Source organism: Atractosteus spatula, chromosome 12 (genome assembly GCF_055471065.1).
Source record: "Atractosteus spatula isolate fAtrSpa1 chromosome 12, fAtrSpa1.hap1, whole genome shotgun sequence".
Lineage (NCBI taxonomy): Eukaryota > Metazoa > Chordata > Actinopteri > Semionotiformes > Lepisosteidae > Atractosteus > Atractosteus spatula.
Genome location: NC_142717.1, coordinates 14,392,542 through 14,411,003, shown reverse-complemented (window position 1 = coordinate 14,411,003; position 18,462 = coordinate 14,392,542). Strand labels below are relative to the sequence as shown.

Sequence of the window (18,462 nt, the reverse complement as noted above, 5' to 3'; positions counted from 1 at the left end):
TGCAGGATGCCAATTTTGTCTCCCCCTAGTGAGGGCATGCGGCGATTACAATGACAAAAAATAGGGATGAGCGCCATGTCTGATCCTACAGTTGTGGAATAGAGAGATACACATCCAGCGACTTGGGGAGTCCGTTTCGGGCTCGGTATTTAGGATGTCGGAGAGCAGCGGGCTGCAGCAGGGCTCCCCAGCTGTGGGGGCGGCGGGCTTGGCCCCTGCTGCTCCCGGGGGAGGAGGGACGGAGTGTTCGGGCGCTGCTGCGGGATCTGCTGGTATCGCCGTGAAGAAGGCGCAGCTTCGCTCCGCTCCACGGCCGAAGAAGCTGGAGAAACTCGGAGTCTATTCCTCTTGCAAGGTACATAGGTCAGATCTAACAGTTCCAATCTGATGCGCTTCTGTAGAGTGTAACGACAGCGTAGGGATTTTCTCAAGAAAGTTGCATATTTAACCAAGAAGGAAATGGGACTCGTTTCTGTTAGAAATTGTACCTGCAGGTAATGAAAAAGTACAGTATGGGTGTACTGTACATCGTAAAATCACTAAATAATGGTCTGCACTCATTGTTTGGAGGGAAAAAAGTGGACGTAAACACACTTGGCTCGGTGTCAAATATTCCGTATTTCGAGTAAGCAAAATTTTATGGGCAGTAAATGTTGCAATGTTTTCTCGGATAACATGGAATCAGTTGTCTTTATACGTTAATGGAATTGTTGCTTGTTGTGAAACGTTTAACTTATTTTTTGATAATCGTCGTCTTCGCTCAGAACCAGCCTCTTTGTTTTGACAGTATGACAGCTGCTGGTAGGCGGAGTTTGGTTTTGTTCTTCAGTGCACGTTTGCTGCGAATAGCTGTGGCAGCAAAAAACGTCTTGAGTTGTACTACACACAGAGCCCGGGCTTGCAGAAGAGCTTGTTTTGATATCACTAGTGGTCACATGCAGCATTGCAATAACTTTTTGCTGCACCGATGACACCAAAACTTAACTTTTCTTTCAGAACAATTTCCTTTTTTTCTTCGCTGTTATTTTCTGCTCTTAGCTGTGATTCATGTATGATTTTTTTTTAGATGTTAGCCCGTTTTGTACTGCATGGACTAGCATAGTATTAGTATAATACTGAACCATTTCATTATATTTCTGTAACATTGCACAAATTCGGTGCTAAACAAGAAGAAACCTTGCTATTATAGAAGTTCCTCTTGCTTAAATTTTATTCTCTTCTGACAAGTAGACTCTTTCGTTGTGTCAGTTTGCAAGTGTTTAAAAACTGAAATTGAGCCGCTTGACACAGAACAAAAACAAGTTTAGCTCTTAGGCCGGGGATAATGAACTTTGTCACTTCAATTCCATGCTATTGCAAGACTTTAAACCTTTCAATAAATTAATTCCTGAGTTGATATTTGATTCATTAGTCCAGGTTCTGAAGAGTATCTTGATAAATCAGAATTCGCAGGAGAAAAGGAATTGGATGAAAATGCCAATGTCGAGTACTCCTGCTTCAGATCAGGGGTTTGCAGGACCACACACCTACCGGTTTTCATTCCAGTCAAGCTTAGTTACAGTACCTAAACTAAAATCTTTATTTGCTTACAAAATGCAGTAGTTAAAAGGCAACCTTTAACATGTTTAAGAGCTGAAAACAGTCAAACACTTCAAATTAATCTAATTATTAAGTAAATTAAGGGTTAAATCTTGTAACCGAGAGCTTGGCAGCAACAAAAACCAGCGCATATGTGGTCTTCCAAGACCAGCATAGGCAATCCTTGTCTTTTAGATCAATTGTTCCCGGTGCTGTTCTGAGGGGACAATTACATCTGCTGGTTTTCATTTCAGCTGGCCCTCAATGTAATCACTAGTGCTAACTGGTGCCTGTACCTGAGCTCCTGGCATCTTTAGACATTTCTGACACGTGTGTCAAAGCCCTAGTTAAACTGTATGAATACATTAAAGGTAATTAGTCTCTTTTCCGCTCTCTCATTACGAATTTCTTTCTTTTAACTGATAAACATGGTCAATTCATGAGAAACAGACACAGGTGGCAATCACATTGAATTCAACATTTTCACAATGACTGTTTTTGCCTTCTACTTAAGTTACATATCAGCTAACGTATTGAACGAGTTCTGAGATGTACAGTAGGTATTGGTGCAGGTTTGATATCCATTACAAACATTAAAAATCTTTTTTAAGAGCTGAGAGAAAATTGAAAAGTATGCCTGAAATTAAAATCAATTTGCCTAAGGTTAAGAACTTGCCTGAAGCACAGACCAGGAGACAAAATGACCCTCCGGGAAAAGTACTTAAATAATTAATTTCATTTCCCAGCACCCCTTAGATTCCTTTATATTCAAAATATTGATTTATCTGGAGCCATGATGAGATCTGTGTGTATTATAGCTTTCATTTGCCACAATGGTTTAAAATAACACAAAACTTTTATTTGTATGCAACTACAAATGGAAAAAAAAAAGATTCAGATCAATAGCTGGGGAGAAATACATGGCATTTAAGAACAAAGTCAATTCAAAACTACATCCATTTGTATTTTCTAGTCCAGCTATTCATGAAGTGCCCATTCCTGTATATTGCAGGCTGAAGAGTCCTGTAAATGTAATGGATGGAAGAGCCAAAATCCACCCCCAACTCCTCCCAGGGTGGATTTGCAACAGATAACTGTCAGCCTCACTGAGCCCTGCCGCAGTTGCGGTCACTTACTGGGTAAGCAATTGTAGGATTTGTAAAGAATTACCCAAGGGAGTGTTGAATAGTTTGAGTTTTTTTAAAGAGACGGGTGTAGAATGCTTTAGGTGTTCTATAGTTGGACATGAAGTTTAATGTAAAACCTCTTTCACTTCCTGTGTCTTTTTTCTTGATCCTTTTCTTTTTTGTAGAATACTCATTAGGAGTAGCATTCATAATGTTTTGTTGTGTTAACATGTCATAGTATAAGAAATATGATTTGCCAGAGGTTTAAAATAGAACTTCAGTGGACTCTGCTGAGAAGCTTTTCAATCTCTGTTTTATTATGTCCTGTTTTGAAAGGGGGAGGATTAAGAGAAACATATTGAAAGAGGTCCTAACATAGTATGAAGATTTCCACTATACAGAGCCAGTGAGAAAATACTCCCTGAGATGGAGAAGGGTGAGGTAGCCATTTAGAAATTCCCAATGAGCAATGATTATGGAGTGCTGGTGCAGGTATTTCTCTAACAGTTTATTTTTTAAAATAAAAATCACTTTACAGTTGTACTATTCTTTTACGTTAGTCACATGAAAGAAAACAAAATGCTTCTGCTCATCGTATGGCACATGAAATCAGGAACATTCCAAAATGAAACCAAGTTTCAGACATGAGTACTTAGCACTAAAAGTTATTAAAGTGAAATCATGGTATTTTCCCCATAGCAGGGTCTTTGGCCTATCTCACGTCAGGTCTGTAGGCTTCCACGTCCACGTTTCTGACACAGTGGTTTTATCTGTGTCCAAACCTTAGAAAGACTGAAAATGTCACGTTTATGCACTTGACACAATGAACTGAGAACCGAAAGACATACTTTAAATGCGTATTAAGTGCAAGTAGAATCCAAGGTTGGAATAGGAGATACTTCATTTACAAAATCATGTAAGATAAAAGAAAATTCTTGTACCATATCTTGCAAAAAGATCAACCCCTGCCAAAAATATCACATTATGATTAATTATAAGTAATCTATTTTATTTTCAGATTAACGATTTAATTAAAAAATGTAATGACAAAGCTGAACACCGTTATAAATGAAAAAGGCTGAATGTTGGGAAAAGTTACTAAGAAGATATACAAAGTGTAATTGACTGCTTGCATTCATCCCTCTGAGTCATTACTTGCGGTAAACACCTTTGGCAGCAGTAACTGCTGAGAGTCTTTTTGGATAGGTCTCTGCCAGCTGTACACATTGTGTAATGTCTTCCAGTTCTTTCTTTTCAAAGTTTTTGATTCCTGACACATTTGTTGTTGGTCTGCAACTGTAAGGCTTTGCCATTAATTTTCTGTTGGCTTCAAGTCATAATCCTGACAAACGTGCTCAAGGACATCCACTCTGTTCTTGTCAGACCATTTCAGGCCTTGATGTTAGTTATTGTTCTGCTAAAATGTGAATCTGTGACCCCATTTTAAAGTCCTGGGTGACTCAAGCAGGTTTTCTTTTACGATTTGCCTGTTCTTTGTGTCAGTCCTAACAAGCTTTTCCTGAACACTGCAGATGAGTAACTCCATAACATGATGTTGCTACCACCATGTTTGACTGTAGGCGTGGTGCTGACTTTGTGATGTGCAGTGTTGGACTTGCAGTGCCGGATATCATGCATTTACCCCACAAATTTAAAGCTGTGTCTCGTATGACTCATCTTCTTGTCATGTCTACAGTGTCTCACACGAGATTTAAGCTGAGTATTGTTCAATAAGCCCTTCTGTCTTGCCAATCAACCATACAGGTCACTTTGTGTATGGACTGAGATATTGTTTACGTATGAGTTTTGACTCCCAGCCCAGATGTAGAATTTTACACCTGTCATTGATTTCAAAATCAGTGCTGGCTTACAGTGGCATCCCTGACAGGTTTCCTACTTGTAACTGAACTGAACTGATTTAGGGTACAGTAGCAAAGGGACTGAATTGCTTAAACAATTGAGAATCATCACATTTTAAAAAAAATAAATTTGTTTACATAATATCAGCGTTTTGTGTCTATTGTTTGGAGTTTGTCTAAATGCTAATTATAAAGTCCTTTGGAAAGTGTCATGATTGCAAGCACAGACAGCAACACAATGTGGAGACTCTGTAAAGGGGTGGATACCTTGGTAAAGCACAGTACAGTTTATATTGAGGAAAATGGGATCTTTAGAAAAACTCTTTTAGTGAGGCTCTTCATGGATTAGTAAACTAACAACAACTGATTGTGCAAGCTGAGACAGATGGCCTGCTCTTAATTTGTTCTGTAATGATTACATTTTTTGAATAAATATAGTATTTATTGTGTGTTTTTTCTTTTTTCAGCTGATCATGTTTCTCACTTGGAAAATGTGTCAGAGGAGGAAATGAACCGGTTGTTGGGAATTGCACTAGATGTGGAGTATCTCTTCACCTGCGTACATAAGGAAGAGGATGCCGATACTAAACAAGTTTACTTTTCCCTGTTCAAAGTATGTTCTGCTGTGGGAAGGAATAATTCTTGATATATCCTTTTACAGTGATCAACGTATGACCTGTTGTATTCATTTTCTTTCTAGCTTTTGAGAAAATGTATTTTGCAGATGGGTAAGCCTGTGGTGGAGGGAGCACTAGAAAGTCCTCCATTTCAAAAACCAAGCATTGAACAGGTAAGTGTTTTTTTAATCTGTCATATTTTCTTACCGTTCATGTTTATTCATTGAAGTTCTTGAGTTACCATTAACTGTTGCCACACTGTTACATTGCTTGCTTTGTGTCAGCTCATGTAGTCTTTTACGCATCATAAGCTGTATTTTTAACATTTAATAGAATGTTTTGTTGATCTCATATGGAGACGTTTTATTTGTACATACTGTTGACACTATGTAACTGTTTTTCTTTCTATAAAAGGGAGTAAATAACTTTGTTCAGTACAAGTTCAGCCACCTTCCTTCGAAAGAAAGGCAGACAATTGTGGAACTGGCCAAGATGTTTCTAAATCAGATCAACTACTGGCAGCTGGAGACGCCCTCTCAGAGGAGACAGCGGTCACCCGTGGATGATGCAGTGGGCTACAAAGTGAACTATACCAGGTAATAAATTGACACCCAGTGTTTCTGCTATATGCTTATGTTACAATAAAGTATACAGATTTGAACATCAAAATATAGTTCGTAGCCAAGGCTTATTTAATCTAGTTAATAAAAATTATTCAAACCACACACATGAATGCTCACAGTTTTCTGAAAAACCAGTGTCACATTTTAAGTTAGAGTTTAATTCCTCATTTTGTGAATGAAGGAAGAAGTTAGTTTCTTTCATTTCTCTTGAGCGATATAGAGCAAGATTTCCTATGCTTTTAAAAAATGTTCTCTCACAAAACCCACAACACCATGAGATATGATTGTAATATAAATAGTAAATTCCCTAGTGTTGAAAGTTACTTAGATAAAATGTATAGAAATGGAGACTTTAGTACTTAATAGTACAACATTTCTTTCTGCAGTTAAGTTGTTTAATCAGGAATGTCTTCTTTGAACAGCTGGTTGTCAGTTCAACAGACTAATAATGTTTTTTGGCTTTCTAATAGGAAATCTAGCTGTAGATTGCACTTCTATATCAGTTTTCAATTAATCATTTCAATACAGCCAGATATGAGGTGAAGAGTGTCGCAGGCTTATTTGATTTTCATCATATGAGTCTTATTTGAGTAAAAAAAAACATGCAAAATGTTTCAAGGAATTTTATTCTACATCATGTGAAGATGCCACTCCCTGTAGCTCAGAGTCCCTGCTCATAATACTGGGGTATTGGCTTGGAAGTTCTGCTGCAGGAAGAAAAGTTGGTAGTAGTGTTGGAATTTGTATTAGAACTTTAAAATATAGTGCCTTCTAAAACCATAATCTTATGAGTGATAGCTGTCTCTCGAACTGGCCTGCTTATCTTTATTGATGATGTAATTAATGCTTGCAGCAATGGAATGAATTATGAAGTTTACAGTCAAGAGATGCATATTTTTATGTTATGAGCATTTTACTTAAAGCATTTACTGGTGCTTTCTGATATTTATAACAGCTTTAACTTATTAAGACAGCTTAATTTGGATAAGAAGAAACGAATCTTGCTTAACAATCTTTAATTCACATTGATCAAAATATTCAAAAATCTTTGATCACAACAAATCAAAGTGGACAACATGGACAGCCAATAAGAAGTATTATAGCAGCTCAACCATTGATATCTAACATACACATTTTCAGTTGTTTCTCATTATTAACATCATTTTCTACTCTCTTCTCACTAGTAGAGCTAAAAGGTTTCTTTTTGTACTACAACCTTCAGATCCATCAGGATTACCTGTTAGGATAAAACAAGCTAAAACTTTAATAGGAGATTTGATTTGTATTTATGCATAAAGAAGAGAAAACATTGAAATAGTTTTCATCACTTCATTTTCAAAGTGTGGTATCCAAAGCATAATCCAAAGCAAGTTTACAGAAGCTGGCAGAAGCCTCGGGTGTTGTTCAACATCAACTATAGATCCATTTTGAAATTAAGACTTCAAGGATGTGGTGCAACAAGAATACCTTTAAGATTTTACATCTTTCTAAGTTAAGAAAGAAGGATAAGAACTAAAGGCAAAACATTCACAGGAATACAGAAATTTAACTAAAAATGATTACAGTGGTCAAAAGGGGTTTTGGAATGACATGTCAATATTTCAGATGTTAAATACTATATGTGGAAACAAGCAGCTTCAGCCTATAAAGAGCCTTGCTTGAAGAGAACAGTTGAGCATGGGGGAAGTTCTTTGCAGATTTAAGGCTGTATATTCTCAAGTGGTTTTAGGAAATTTCTGAAAATTGATAGTATGTCTGAGGCATGTTACCACCTAATGTACTCTACCACAGTAAAACCAGAACTACGGGATGTGTTCACATTTCATGTTACCAGCAAGACAATAATAATCACCTGGAATACTTGAAACATATTTACAAAAGAAAGAGTAATCTCTTTGAAAGGAAATTAGGTTCTTTTTCTTAAAGATGTAGTATTATTGAACACAGTTATCGTTTCTTTAAGCATTAGAGTGGAAAATGAAAATACAATGATTTTAGTACAGAATTGTAGATAGACATTGCCACCGCAGCTTGTAATGACCAGTGATTCAAAATCTAGACCAAAACATTTTAAATTGCTTTCACATTGCAGGTGGCTCTGCTACTGCAACGTCCCCCAGTTCTGTGACAGTCTCCCTCGGTATGAGACCACACAGATATTTGGAAGGACTCTCCTTCGATCAGTCTTCACTGTAATGCGAAGGCAACTGCTGGAACAAGCCCGCCAGGAGAAAGATAAGCTCCCTCCTGAGAAACGAACACTAATCCTCACACACTTTCCAAAGTAAGAATGTATCAATCAGATGATCAGAGCTTCCTTAGATGCTTATACTACTACTGTATATGTGTTAAAAATGTGATTTGTGTAAGTGCCACAAGAAACTGCCCAAATTCAATTTCTGATGATATGCAGCTGTTATATGGGATTATAAAAATATATATTTTTTTGCCATGCAAAAAGAAATATTACTCCAATCTGCTGCATATAAGTCAATAATTTGGCAGCCTATCATTGCTTATGCATTTCTTTGCACTCATAAGTACTGTAAATCAGTGTTTTTGGCTGGTTCTAGTATGATCACAGTGAATAAACGATATCATTACTTCATGAGTTACTAACAATTTTCCCCTACTCAGCTAATGTGGTTCTGACTATTATTGCAATTCTGCTTTCTTAGCTTCCTCCATCTTCTCGTTCAGCTTTCTGTAGACACTGAAGGCCTTGTTCTCCTCAGTCTGACCTATTGCTACTGATATTGTCTGGGGGATACACTTTATTGTAAAGTGTATCGTAAGTCCCTTTCCGTTGTAATTTACATACATGACTAGAAAAAGGGTTGCGTCCTCATTAATTGCTGGGAAGTGTAATAATATATGTTACATGGTCTGTTGGGTTGACCTGTTCATTTTCTACCTTTTCTATATGCATTGTATAATAACAAAGCCATAACATTATTTTTTATAAATGTACATTAACATAAAAGAATGAGCTAATAAATGCAGCCAAACTGTTTTTCCCTAGATTTTTGTCTATGCTTGAAGAAGAGGTTTATAGTCACCATTCTCCTATCTGGAATGAAGATTTTATGGCATGTTCATCTGCAACCGGCCAGTTAGGAATTCAGACAGGTAAATCCCTTTTTGTTTTGTAGATTCCTAAAGAAGAACACAACAGTATGTGAGATCATGAAACAAGCTCCACAGCAATGATCAGGCATGATGAGATGCTTGGATCACTTAGTTACTGGTTTTGAAGCTGTTTTTATACTCTTATACAAAGCAAATTTATCACTATTTATCACTGTGCATATTCTTTTCCCTAAATGCATTTATTAACAGACCTATGGTTTGCAACATAGCAGTTTTTAGTGGTACACTTTGAGATCTTTCACAATTGTTGAAAATGTAGGGATGTTTTAGAAGAGAAATGTGCCAGGTTTTGTGTGGTTTTCAAGAGATGCCACATTAGCAAGCACTTTATGAGTTAAACTGACAGATCTGACTGCTCTGTTGACATGCACAGACAGAAATGTCAAATGTGCCTGAAAAACCTGTTTGTTTATTATGGCATAACTAATTTAAATGTGTATGTATTCGTTCATCTACATGCTATTGCATGGTAGTTACAAGCAATAGTGCATTTGAAGTAAAATCTTCAATATTAGTGACTGCATATTTTGTATAAAAATACTACAAAAAAAATGAATCTGTATATGAAAATGCATGGTGTACCATAGTGTTTGTACATGTTAATATAGTTTTTCACATCACTGATAGATTAAAGTAGTTCCTACTATAGAAAACAGATCTATAGTCAGAGTGAAAAATCTGTAGGAGATACTGTAGAGTTGCTAATTTGAAAATCAAATATTTATTGCTCATTTATAAATGTTGCCATTTCTTTTGTTAACAGTCTCATTTCATTGTGTTTTTTTAATATTTTGTTCCTAGAATTTTTCAGACTAAGTAAATTACCAAGCCTATGGCAGTATCTTGTGATATTTATTTGCGATGTGTTTTTTTCTTGTTTTCTGTTGTTTTTGTCACATTCTGTGTAGTTAAATAATTTTCTCTCAATTTAATGTAGTGATCAGTGCTCCTCCTGTGGCCAGATCCTTTTCTTACAGTGTTAACCCTGCACCCCTTGACTCAGCAAACGGTGGGAATTTAAGCCGTGCCTGCAGAGCGACATCTGCTCTTGATCCAGAACTAGGTACTGTCGTGCCAGTGTCATTCCAAGCATTTGTCCTGTGGATTGGGATTTTGCGCATTGGTCATTTCGTTTTCCTTTGGTGTGCTTCACCAGGTGAAAAACGCAAATCGACAGAGCCTTTTGCTCCTGAAGAAACAAAGAAACCGAGAGTCATGGGAGATATTCCTATGGAATTGATCAATGAAGTGATGTCCACCATCACGGATCCATCTTCCGTGCTGGGACAAGAGGTGGGCAGAATTGAAAAATTCCCCTCATTGCAGAAATGTTCACTTTTCCAATATGTTGTATATACTTTTGAAATTAAGAATAGACTGCTTTTCTAAAAAAAATTGAATTGATCAAAAAGTTAAAAAAACTAATTAGAACTTTAATTAGAAATAATAGTAGTATTTATTTTTATGTGCCTCAACATTGCAGTAATCTAGATTTTTTTTATAACTGCCTCATCTCCTTCATCCAAACTTGTGTAAACAAGACATACTTCATAGACTTTGTTGATGCAGCAGTTATGTTCACTACATTATCCCTTGTTAACGTATGGAAACTGGTGTCAGAACCAGTGCTTCTGTATTGTGAAGATAAAAAATAACACCACAGCAGTAAGAATATTTAAAATATGTTATCGACTAGAAAATGGAAAATAAAGGCTTGTTGCTTAAATAACACTAAACACACACAATACAGAAATATAATGTGGTTTAAAATGGTCAGAAAATTAACTGATCTTACTTTATAATTTGCAAGCAGAAGATTACTATTCAAATTTCCATTCTGTGAAGGTTTTATAGAAAGGGAATGCTTGTCCTGCTAACAATAGGTCTGTTCTTTGGAGAAGTGGAACAGTGGGTATGGATTCAGAGCGTGTGTAATATATGCATATTACTGAATAATTGTTTTGTTTGTGTTTGCGATACAGACCAGTTTTCTTTCTGCACACTCAGCAAGAGATGAAACTGCCAGGCTGGAAGAGCGACGGGGTGTGATTGAATTTCACGTTATTGGAAATTCCTTAAACCAGAAGCCAAATAAAAAAATCATGATCTGGCTTGTTGGCCTGCAAAATGTGTTTTCCCATCAACTTCCCAGAATGCCCAAAGAGTACATTACACGACTGGTCTTCGACCCGTAAGTTTATTTCTTCTTTTATTTTTCCTCTCCTGCTCTAGTTGATGAGCAGAGCTGTAGTTTCATATGGGAGGGACTCAATTACAGTTCTACCTGACCTACAGAGCAGCCGAGTTCAACCGCTTAGCACTCAGATAGACACACCCGCTGTACTTTGGGCTTAATTTGTGACGTAGCCATGCTGGTAAAATGCTAAATTACTATGCTACTATAGACAAAAAGCCCTAACAATCGTATAAAACAAACTAGTCTAACAAAGGGTAAAAAAGGAATAGAAAATGAAAACAAGAATATGTGACTGAAGATTAGAAAAAGACAACCGTAACTGTAGGACAATGTATTTAATTCTGTTTTTTTACTTTAGACTAGAGTATGTTGTAATGTCAAATTTTAATTTTTTTATAGGAAACACAAAACTCTGGCACTGATCAAAGATGGGCGTGTGATTGGGGGGATATGCTTCAGGATGTTTCCCTCACAAGGCTTTACTGAGATTGTGTTCTGTGCAGTCACCTCAAATGAACAAGTCAAAGTAAGGAATGATGATTTAGTTTGTATGTACAGTCAAGCACAGCTAGTAAATGTTGAAGTGGGCAGCTGGAAATGTCGATGTAAGGACTAAATGTCTTTAGTTATATATAGTTACATGTGGAAGCAGAGAACATAGCCTCTGGATTCAGTCGAGTAAGTGTGAACTGTGAGGCTATGGCAAAATTTATTGTATATCTTCTAAATTTTGCTTATGGGTTTGACTGTTGTGTTTGACAGTTTTACACTTACAGAGGATACCTCTTCCTCAAATTGTATTAATAACTACTGCAGTCACCAGCTGAATCACTCTCTCCTTGTAATCACTCTGAAAGGAACTGCAGCCAGGTGCATTTGAGACAGATGTGTTCTGAAAGAGAAGTCTGACAGCTGCTTGTAAAATGCTAGATTTAGCTTCAGAAATTGTGTGATTCCTTCTCCGTGCATTACAGTTATGGTAATTGATTCTTTACTAGCCACTGTGTTTATGGAAGTTAAGTATTCAAAGTGAAAGCCTAAATCTTTTTGAGTATTTTAAATGTGTACTCTGATCAGTGTATGAAATACAAAACACACTGAACACTCTGAGATAGGTAAAATATACAGTTTTGTACAGATATTCTGATATATTAATAAAATGCGTTCTGAAAATGGTTAACACAAATGTCCATCTTATTTAGGGATATGGAACCCACCTAATGAATCACCTCAAGGAATACCATATCAAGCATAATATTCTGAACTTTCTGACATATGCAGATGAGTATGCCATTGGATACTTCAAAAAGCAAGTGAGTGCTTTTCGTATGACAGATATATGGATACCTTTTTAATTTCAGATCTTATATATGGAATGCATTTATAAAATAGATGCAATTGTATTTATACGGATGTCCAGGAGCTCCCTGGTAGTCTAGTGTTTTGGCACAGTCACCAATGATGAATCCCAGTGAGGGAAGAATCAGGTCAGGGATTTTCAGTGGCAGCAGCATTACCACCTTACAGCTGGGTCTTGTCAGATATTAAAAGCTAAGCAAGGCTAGTCCTGGACAGTAGTGAGACTTCCAAGGAAAACCAGGTTTCTGCTGCTGTCGTGTTGGTGGACCTGTAGGTGGCACCTATCCTCTGGACCAGAATTTCCGAAGCAGTGCTCGAATATTATCCTCTGAGGGAAATTTTTTTGACTGCACAGCCCAACACAACAATAAAAAAAGTATGACAAACATTACCAACAGAGAAGACCATAATGTTTTAGGAGATAAGAGGATTCCTTTAAATTCTTTGAGGGAGAGATTACAGCATGAATGAAAGATTTCCTGAGACTATTTGCTTTTATATCTGGGGGCACAGAGATGTGTCCCACTTGAGATTAATATAAAATGACAATGGAGGAGGTGAGGTACACATTACTTAATGTTTTTTGGCCTTCTTTATAACCTTGGTTTCTCGAGGATATGTAAGTTTTTGATTTGTCTCAGTTAGTTTGCTACTTATTTTCAATAATTACAACCAATTACAATTAATGATACTGAAGTTGCCAAACTAACAGGTGAGACAGTATGTTAAGACAGTTTCAATAAATGGCTTATAGAAAAGTGTTAAAACAATTCTATCTACTTTTACTTCTATCTAAAGCCTTTTTTATACACAGTGTCACATCATTGTCCCATGTTTGGTTTTTGTCTATGATCAGTCCCAGGTACTTGTTGTCAATGACAATTTCTACAGTCGGACCATTAATTACAGTAGGTTGGGGGGGGTGTTGTGTTTTGTACATATTGTCACCAGGGACACATATTGTAGGCACCTTTATGCAGATGAAATATTAAACTGATGTCCTGTGTACACCGTCAGAGATTCAATATTTCTATGCATTAAAGAAGTTCTCACAATACATTGGGTGAAGCAATTTCACTTCTCCTCCTTATTTGTGGGGCTTCTGTTACATCATGTCTGCCATTGTCACCGAGGTGGATACTGCATTGAATGTGCTGTAAATGCAAGGAAGAATCATGTTAGCTTTTTCATGTGATGCTACCTTAGAGCAATTAAAAGTCTGGAAAATAATTACTTTTAGAAACAACACTGGTTTATCCAGTTTGCATTTGCTGTTATTATTATTTCTATACACAGGGATTCTCTAAAGACATTAAAGTTCCCAAAGCAAAATATGTTGGCTATATCAAGGACTATGAAGGTGCCACACTGATGGGATGTGAATTGAATCCAAGAATCCCTTACACAGAGTTTTCCGTCATCATAAAGAAACAAAAAGAGGTACTGACATTTTACAGCTTACTCAGGGTCCTACCCAACATGTCTTGCGTGTCACTGCTTTTGTCGTGTCTTCTTGGGTTCGTCATAGCACCTGTCCTCCCACGTTGTTCACAAGATCATTTCTCCTTCTCGTACTGACTGTAGTCTTCTTGGAAAGATATGAAGTAATGTGCCTGTTTACAGGGCCCTTTTAATATGTATATCTATTTTTTTTTCTTTACAGATAATTAAGAAGTTGATTGAAAGGAAACAAGCTCAGATCCGAAAGGTTTACCCTGGGCTTTCCTGTTTTAAGGAAGGCGTTCGGCAGATCCCTATTGAAAGCATTCCTGGAATAAGTATGTTATTAAGGTTTTCATCTATGTGATATTTAGCTTAAATGTATAGTTATACAAATGTAAAAGCAACTGATACCTCATAGTAGCAGTAGAGTCCTTGATGCTGAGAGAGGTAGTATATAGTAAGTGGACAAAACACAAAAGCATGTGTTTTCTCACATGTTTTTCACCATGGAAATTAACCTCTACAATTCCTTTGCAGCTTGCATGCTAACACATCTTCTAGCTCGAATGTTTTTGAAAATACCTAATAACCTATTTTCTTATTATTCCAGTAGACAATTAGAGAAAAACAACAACATTTAAGAACCAACAATCTCACAACAAGTGCTTATCAGTGAACCTTTGTTGTGTTACCCACATTAAGAAAAGGTTGCCAGCACTAGAGAGTTTTGTGGTTCATGGACAGAGTAGGTACAGTATCTGGTTTAAGGCAAAGGTCAAATCCATTAAACTCATTCAAGCTAAGATGTGAGATATTTTTCTATGAATGCTCATTAGTAAAAACTATCAAATAAGGGTTACAAAACCCCAAAACATTTTACACATATTGTGGTAATGGTTTCCATTATGTTACTAATGGTCCAACATTTCAGACAAAAAGTAAATGTATGTCTTGTAAAAATCAATAAACAAGTAATGCATGGTTATTTTAAATTAGTAATTAAAATCAGCTATTATCTTATGAACTCCAAGACCCTTTTGTAATATTTGTCTTAGTACTATTTTAACATTGTGGGTTATCTGAGACTTTAAATCTGCATAAAGATTTTTGCATATCTGTGTGGTTATTACACATTATTACATATTAGTTTATGAAATCACTAGTGAGTAGAATAACCATCACTTTATCAGTCATTTGTTTAGCCAAAAGGGCTTGTGCTGTAATTTCAGTTTATAGATTTTTGACATTCTGCTAAATTACAGTTTCTGTATGTACATTTCACACTACTCTTTCCTTTCAAAAGGCACTAACATGACTTGCCCTTACCTCTCATAGGGGAAACTGGATGGAAACCTGCTGGTAAAGGGTATGTATTTTGCATCAGTGTGTTTTGTATTTCATTCACTGATATATTTCATAATATTATTTTAATAAAAATGGTGCATCAGCCAGAAAGCTTTCAGAAGAAAGTCCACTAAACTTCCGTGGTTGAAAAAAGGTATTTCATTATTAACAATCTGAATATTACATTTCTTTTGTGTGTTCAAACAACCAGTGTATATGAAACACCAATACAAAGTAAAGTGTTAAACAAGAATGCAAGAAACATACATTCTATATGCATTAGATTTCTGGTACACCACTATAATTATAGGTGGAGTAAAGATATTCATTATATTCAGCAATAATATTAATATCTGAAATTTTAGGAAGGAGCTTAAGGACCCTGATCAGCTTTACAGTATCTTGAAAAGTATCCTGCAACATGTAAAGGTGAGTAAAAAATTCCTTGCACGGTAAAGGTCGCAGACTTATGTGTGATGTTCTGATAGTAAAGGTGCAAACTGTTGTAGGACTTTGTGATGGTAAAGGTGGAGGCTGCTCAAGGACGTTCTGATAGTAAAAGCACATCTCATTTTATTGATTTAGCGAAATACATGATGCTAAATTACAGTTTTTGTATGTAAGATGGTTCATGGTGGTGTAAGTTACAGACTGTTGTATGACATTCTGATGGCGACCTTAAAAAATTGGTATCTGTGAATCGGTCTCCTCTACGAAGTTTTCTGAAGAAATTATAAACAATTAATTTCCAGTTACAAAGTCAGATTAAAATATATGACTGTTTTCATAGGGTCACCAAAATGCATGGCCTTTCATGGAGCCAGTCAAGAAAACAGAAGCTCCAGGATACTATCAAGTGATACGCTTTCCAATGGGTATGTACCTTTTGAGGATTGTATTCTTTAAAAATTCTCGTGTGCATACGATTAACAGTCTATAATCCGATTTCTCTACAGATCTGAAGACAATGAGTGAACGTCTTAAAAACCGATACTACACAACGAAAAAGCTGTTTATGGCTGACATGCAGAGGATCTTCACTAACTGCAGGAAATATAACCTACCAGAGAGTGAATATTACAAGTGTGCTAACTTACTGGAGAAATTCTTCTACACTAAAATTAAAGAAGCTGGTTTAATTGAAAAGTAAGGTTGAAGATATAAGGCAAAAGGTACATTCTTTTTAGGTTACTCTGTTTACTCAGGTAAATATCACTAGCAGAAAAAACACTCCAGAGTAACAGAACTTACTTTTTCTGAAAATCTGAAAGATTATTAATGGGATTTCTTTGTCTACTTCTAGTCAGTAAGAGACACAACAGGTCCAGGAACACAATTTTTGTATAACCATTTGTGCATGACTTCATGGTGTCTTTGTACAGTACCAGAGAGTATCCTGTAGATGTTTGTACTGGTCTGGGTCTTGTATGTTTTTTAATATTCCATCCTGTCAAGAACTATTTCATAAGGTTTTTCTGGGGGAGTAGTCAATTCAGAATGCAGCCTTTTTTTCAAGGAGTGGTATCTTTCAGAATTTTTACCCTGAACTATGTTTTTAATTTATATATAATATGTTTCCCATAGTAGTTCCACAAAGTCTGGAACTCAAATAAGAAATGCACTTATTTAAAGCACATATGCAAATATTAGGAAATAAGAGCATTTTCCGAATGTTTTGTGTTTTAACAAGGAAAAGGAAACCTAATGCACGCTTATTGCTTAATTTATGTAGAAAATAATTATTTATGTGATGTTATTTCAAGGGTTGTTAGTATATCTTTAAAGAAAAGGTCTTAATTTATTGTCTGTCTTAATGTCTCCCCTACAAAAGACTATTGACATTTGTATTTTGATAAAAATGTGCAATAATGAGTAGTTTTGTTTTGTAAACTGTTTGTATTTTTAAATATTTAGCAAAATCTGGATTTTGTAATATGTGAAAAAATATTTTAAGACCTTTCTACTTTTGCTTTAAAAATTCTTTTGCATATTTTCTAGAATAATTAAAATAGAACAAGTCAAAAATAAATTCTGGCCAAGTATATTTCTTTCATATTTCTTAGTATTTTTAATGCACTATTATGTCTACGTACAGTACACATACAGTATGTTTCTTCATAGACTTTTTGAGAGATAGCACTTTTCATTCCTTTCCATAGTAGACAAAGTTCTCAGTATTTCTATCAAGACACAGTCCTCATTTTGGCTGTTACTAGAGTAAGTTTTCAGTTTCAGTTTATGTACCAAGTGTGCCCATCTTCTCACAAGATGTTTCATAATGTATGTATTTACAGTAAATATGCAAGACATTTTCCAGCAGTATTAGAAGTGCAATAATGCATTTCTTTAGTTTGGAGGGAAATGGTATTAACATTACTGCTTAACTATGCTTTTAGAAATGGAAGCATTTTATAAAGCCTTTGATGCTGTAAATGCATACTGATGGAAAAAAAGAAACATTTTCTAGAATGAGAATACTATAGTTATAGCTTATGTACTGTCACAAAAAGTTGTCAACTTAAGCCCTCTGACCAGCAATACAACTTGTACAGGAAAGCACTGCAACTTGCCAATCACATGAAAGCTCATTAGATGCACGTTTACCCAACGAAGTCCAGATGGAACAATGCCTGATCAGGTCACCTTTAAAAAGGCCTTGATTCAAAGCTTAGGTGTTAGGTCAAAACAAGAAAAAGGCCACACTTAGTTTTCTGTGCATTCCATAATGCCTCAAATGGCACCAGAAGCATAGCAGAAGGCCATTGGCATGCTGCAGGCAGGCACGTCATGTGCCAGCATTGTCAGACACTATGGAGTAAGCTGCTCCACTGTGTCCCGAATGCAGAGAAAGTTTCGACAGACCGGCAGGACAGATGACCACCCAAGATCCGGTCGCCCTCGAGTGATCACAACAGAGCAGGACCGACACATCAGACTGGTCCATCTGAGAGATTGTTTCAGCTATGCCACCCGTACTGCTGCTGGAACTGCCGGCAGACACAATGCCCACATCAGTGACAGGACAGTGAGGCTCCGTGCTCCGAGCAAGGCGACCTGTCAGAGGCCCTTTGCGCAAACCTCCTAGACTTCATACCCGATTGGCTTCGGCCAGACAGTGGCTACAATGGACTCGTCAGCAGTGGCATCAGGTCCTCTTCACAGATA

General features: G+C 36.5%; 1 protein-coding gene across 5 annotated transcripts; it reads left to right on the top strand.

The window, feature by feature from the left end:
• Window positions 1-35: 35 nt before the first annotated feature.
• kat2b (K(lysine) acetyltransferase 2B) lies at window positions 36-17,326 on the top strand. Of its 5 annotated transcripts, XM_088928887.1 has the most exons (18): window positions 36-355; window positions 2,591-2,717; window positions 5,032-5,177; window positions 5,265-5,354; window positions 5,596-5,777; window positions 7,897-8,088; window positions 8,827-8,933; window positions 9,892-10,017; window positions 10,111-10,247; window positions 10,937-11,145; window positions 11,551-11,677; window positions 12,354-12,464; window positions 13,807-13,950; window positions 14,174-14,288; window positions 15,289-15,319; window positions 15,663-15,726; window positions 16,088-16,172; window positions 16,254-17,326. In XM_088928887.1, exons 1-18 carry the CDS (start codon window positions 155-157, stop codon window positions 16,445-16,447), a joined length of 2,388 nt encoding a protein of 795 aa, XP_088785013.1. In that variant the 5' UTR covers window positions 36-154; the 3' UTR covers window positions 16,448-17,326. The 5 variants fall into 5 exon arrangements, 4 of the variants coding, with proteins under 4 accessions (XP_088785013.1, XP_088785014.1, XP_088785015.1 ...); XR_016093839.1 differs by lacking the exon at window positions 16,254-17,326 and having other exon boundaries at window positions 15,257-15,319; window positions 16,088-16,133; XM_088928888.1 differs by lacking the exon at window positions 13,807-13,950.
• Window positions 17,327-18,462: the final 1,136 nt, after the last annotated feature.

Excerpts from the sequence above, each read along its gene's own strand:
- kat2b (XM_088928887.1), top strand. The coding sequence starts at position 155 with ATGTCGGAGAGCAGCGGGCTGCAGCAGGGCTCCCCAGCTGTGGGGGCG. Across the intron at positions 5,178-5,264 it reads TTTACTTTTCCCTGTTCAAA|CTTTTGAGAAAATGTATTTT; the intron begins GTATGTTCTGCT and ends TTTTCTTTCTAG. Across the intron at positions 5,778-7,896 it reads TACAAAGTGAACTATACCAG|GTGGCTCTGCTACTGCAACG; the intron begins GTAATAAATTGA and ends TTCACATTGCAG.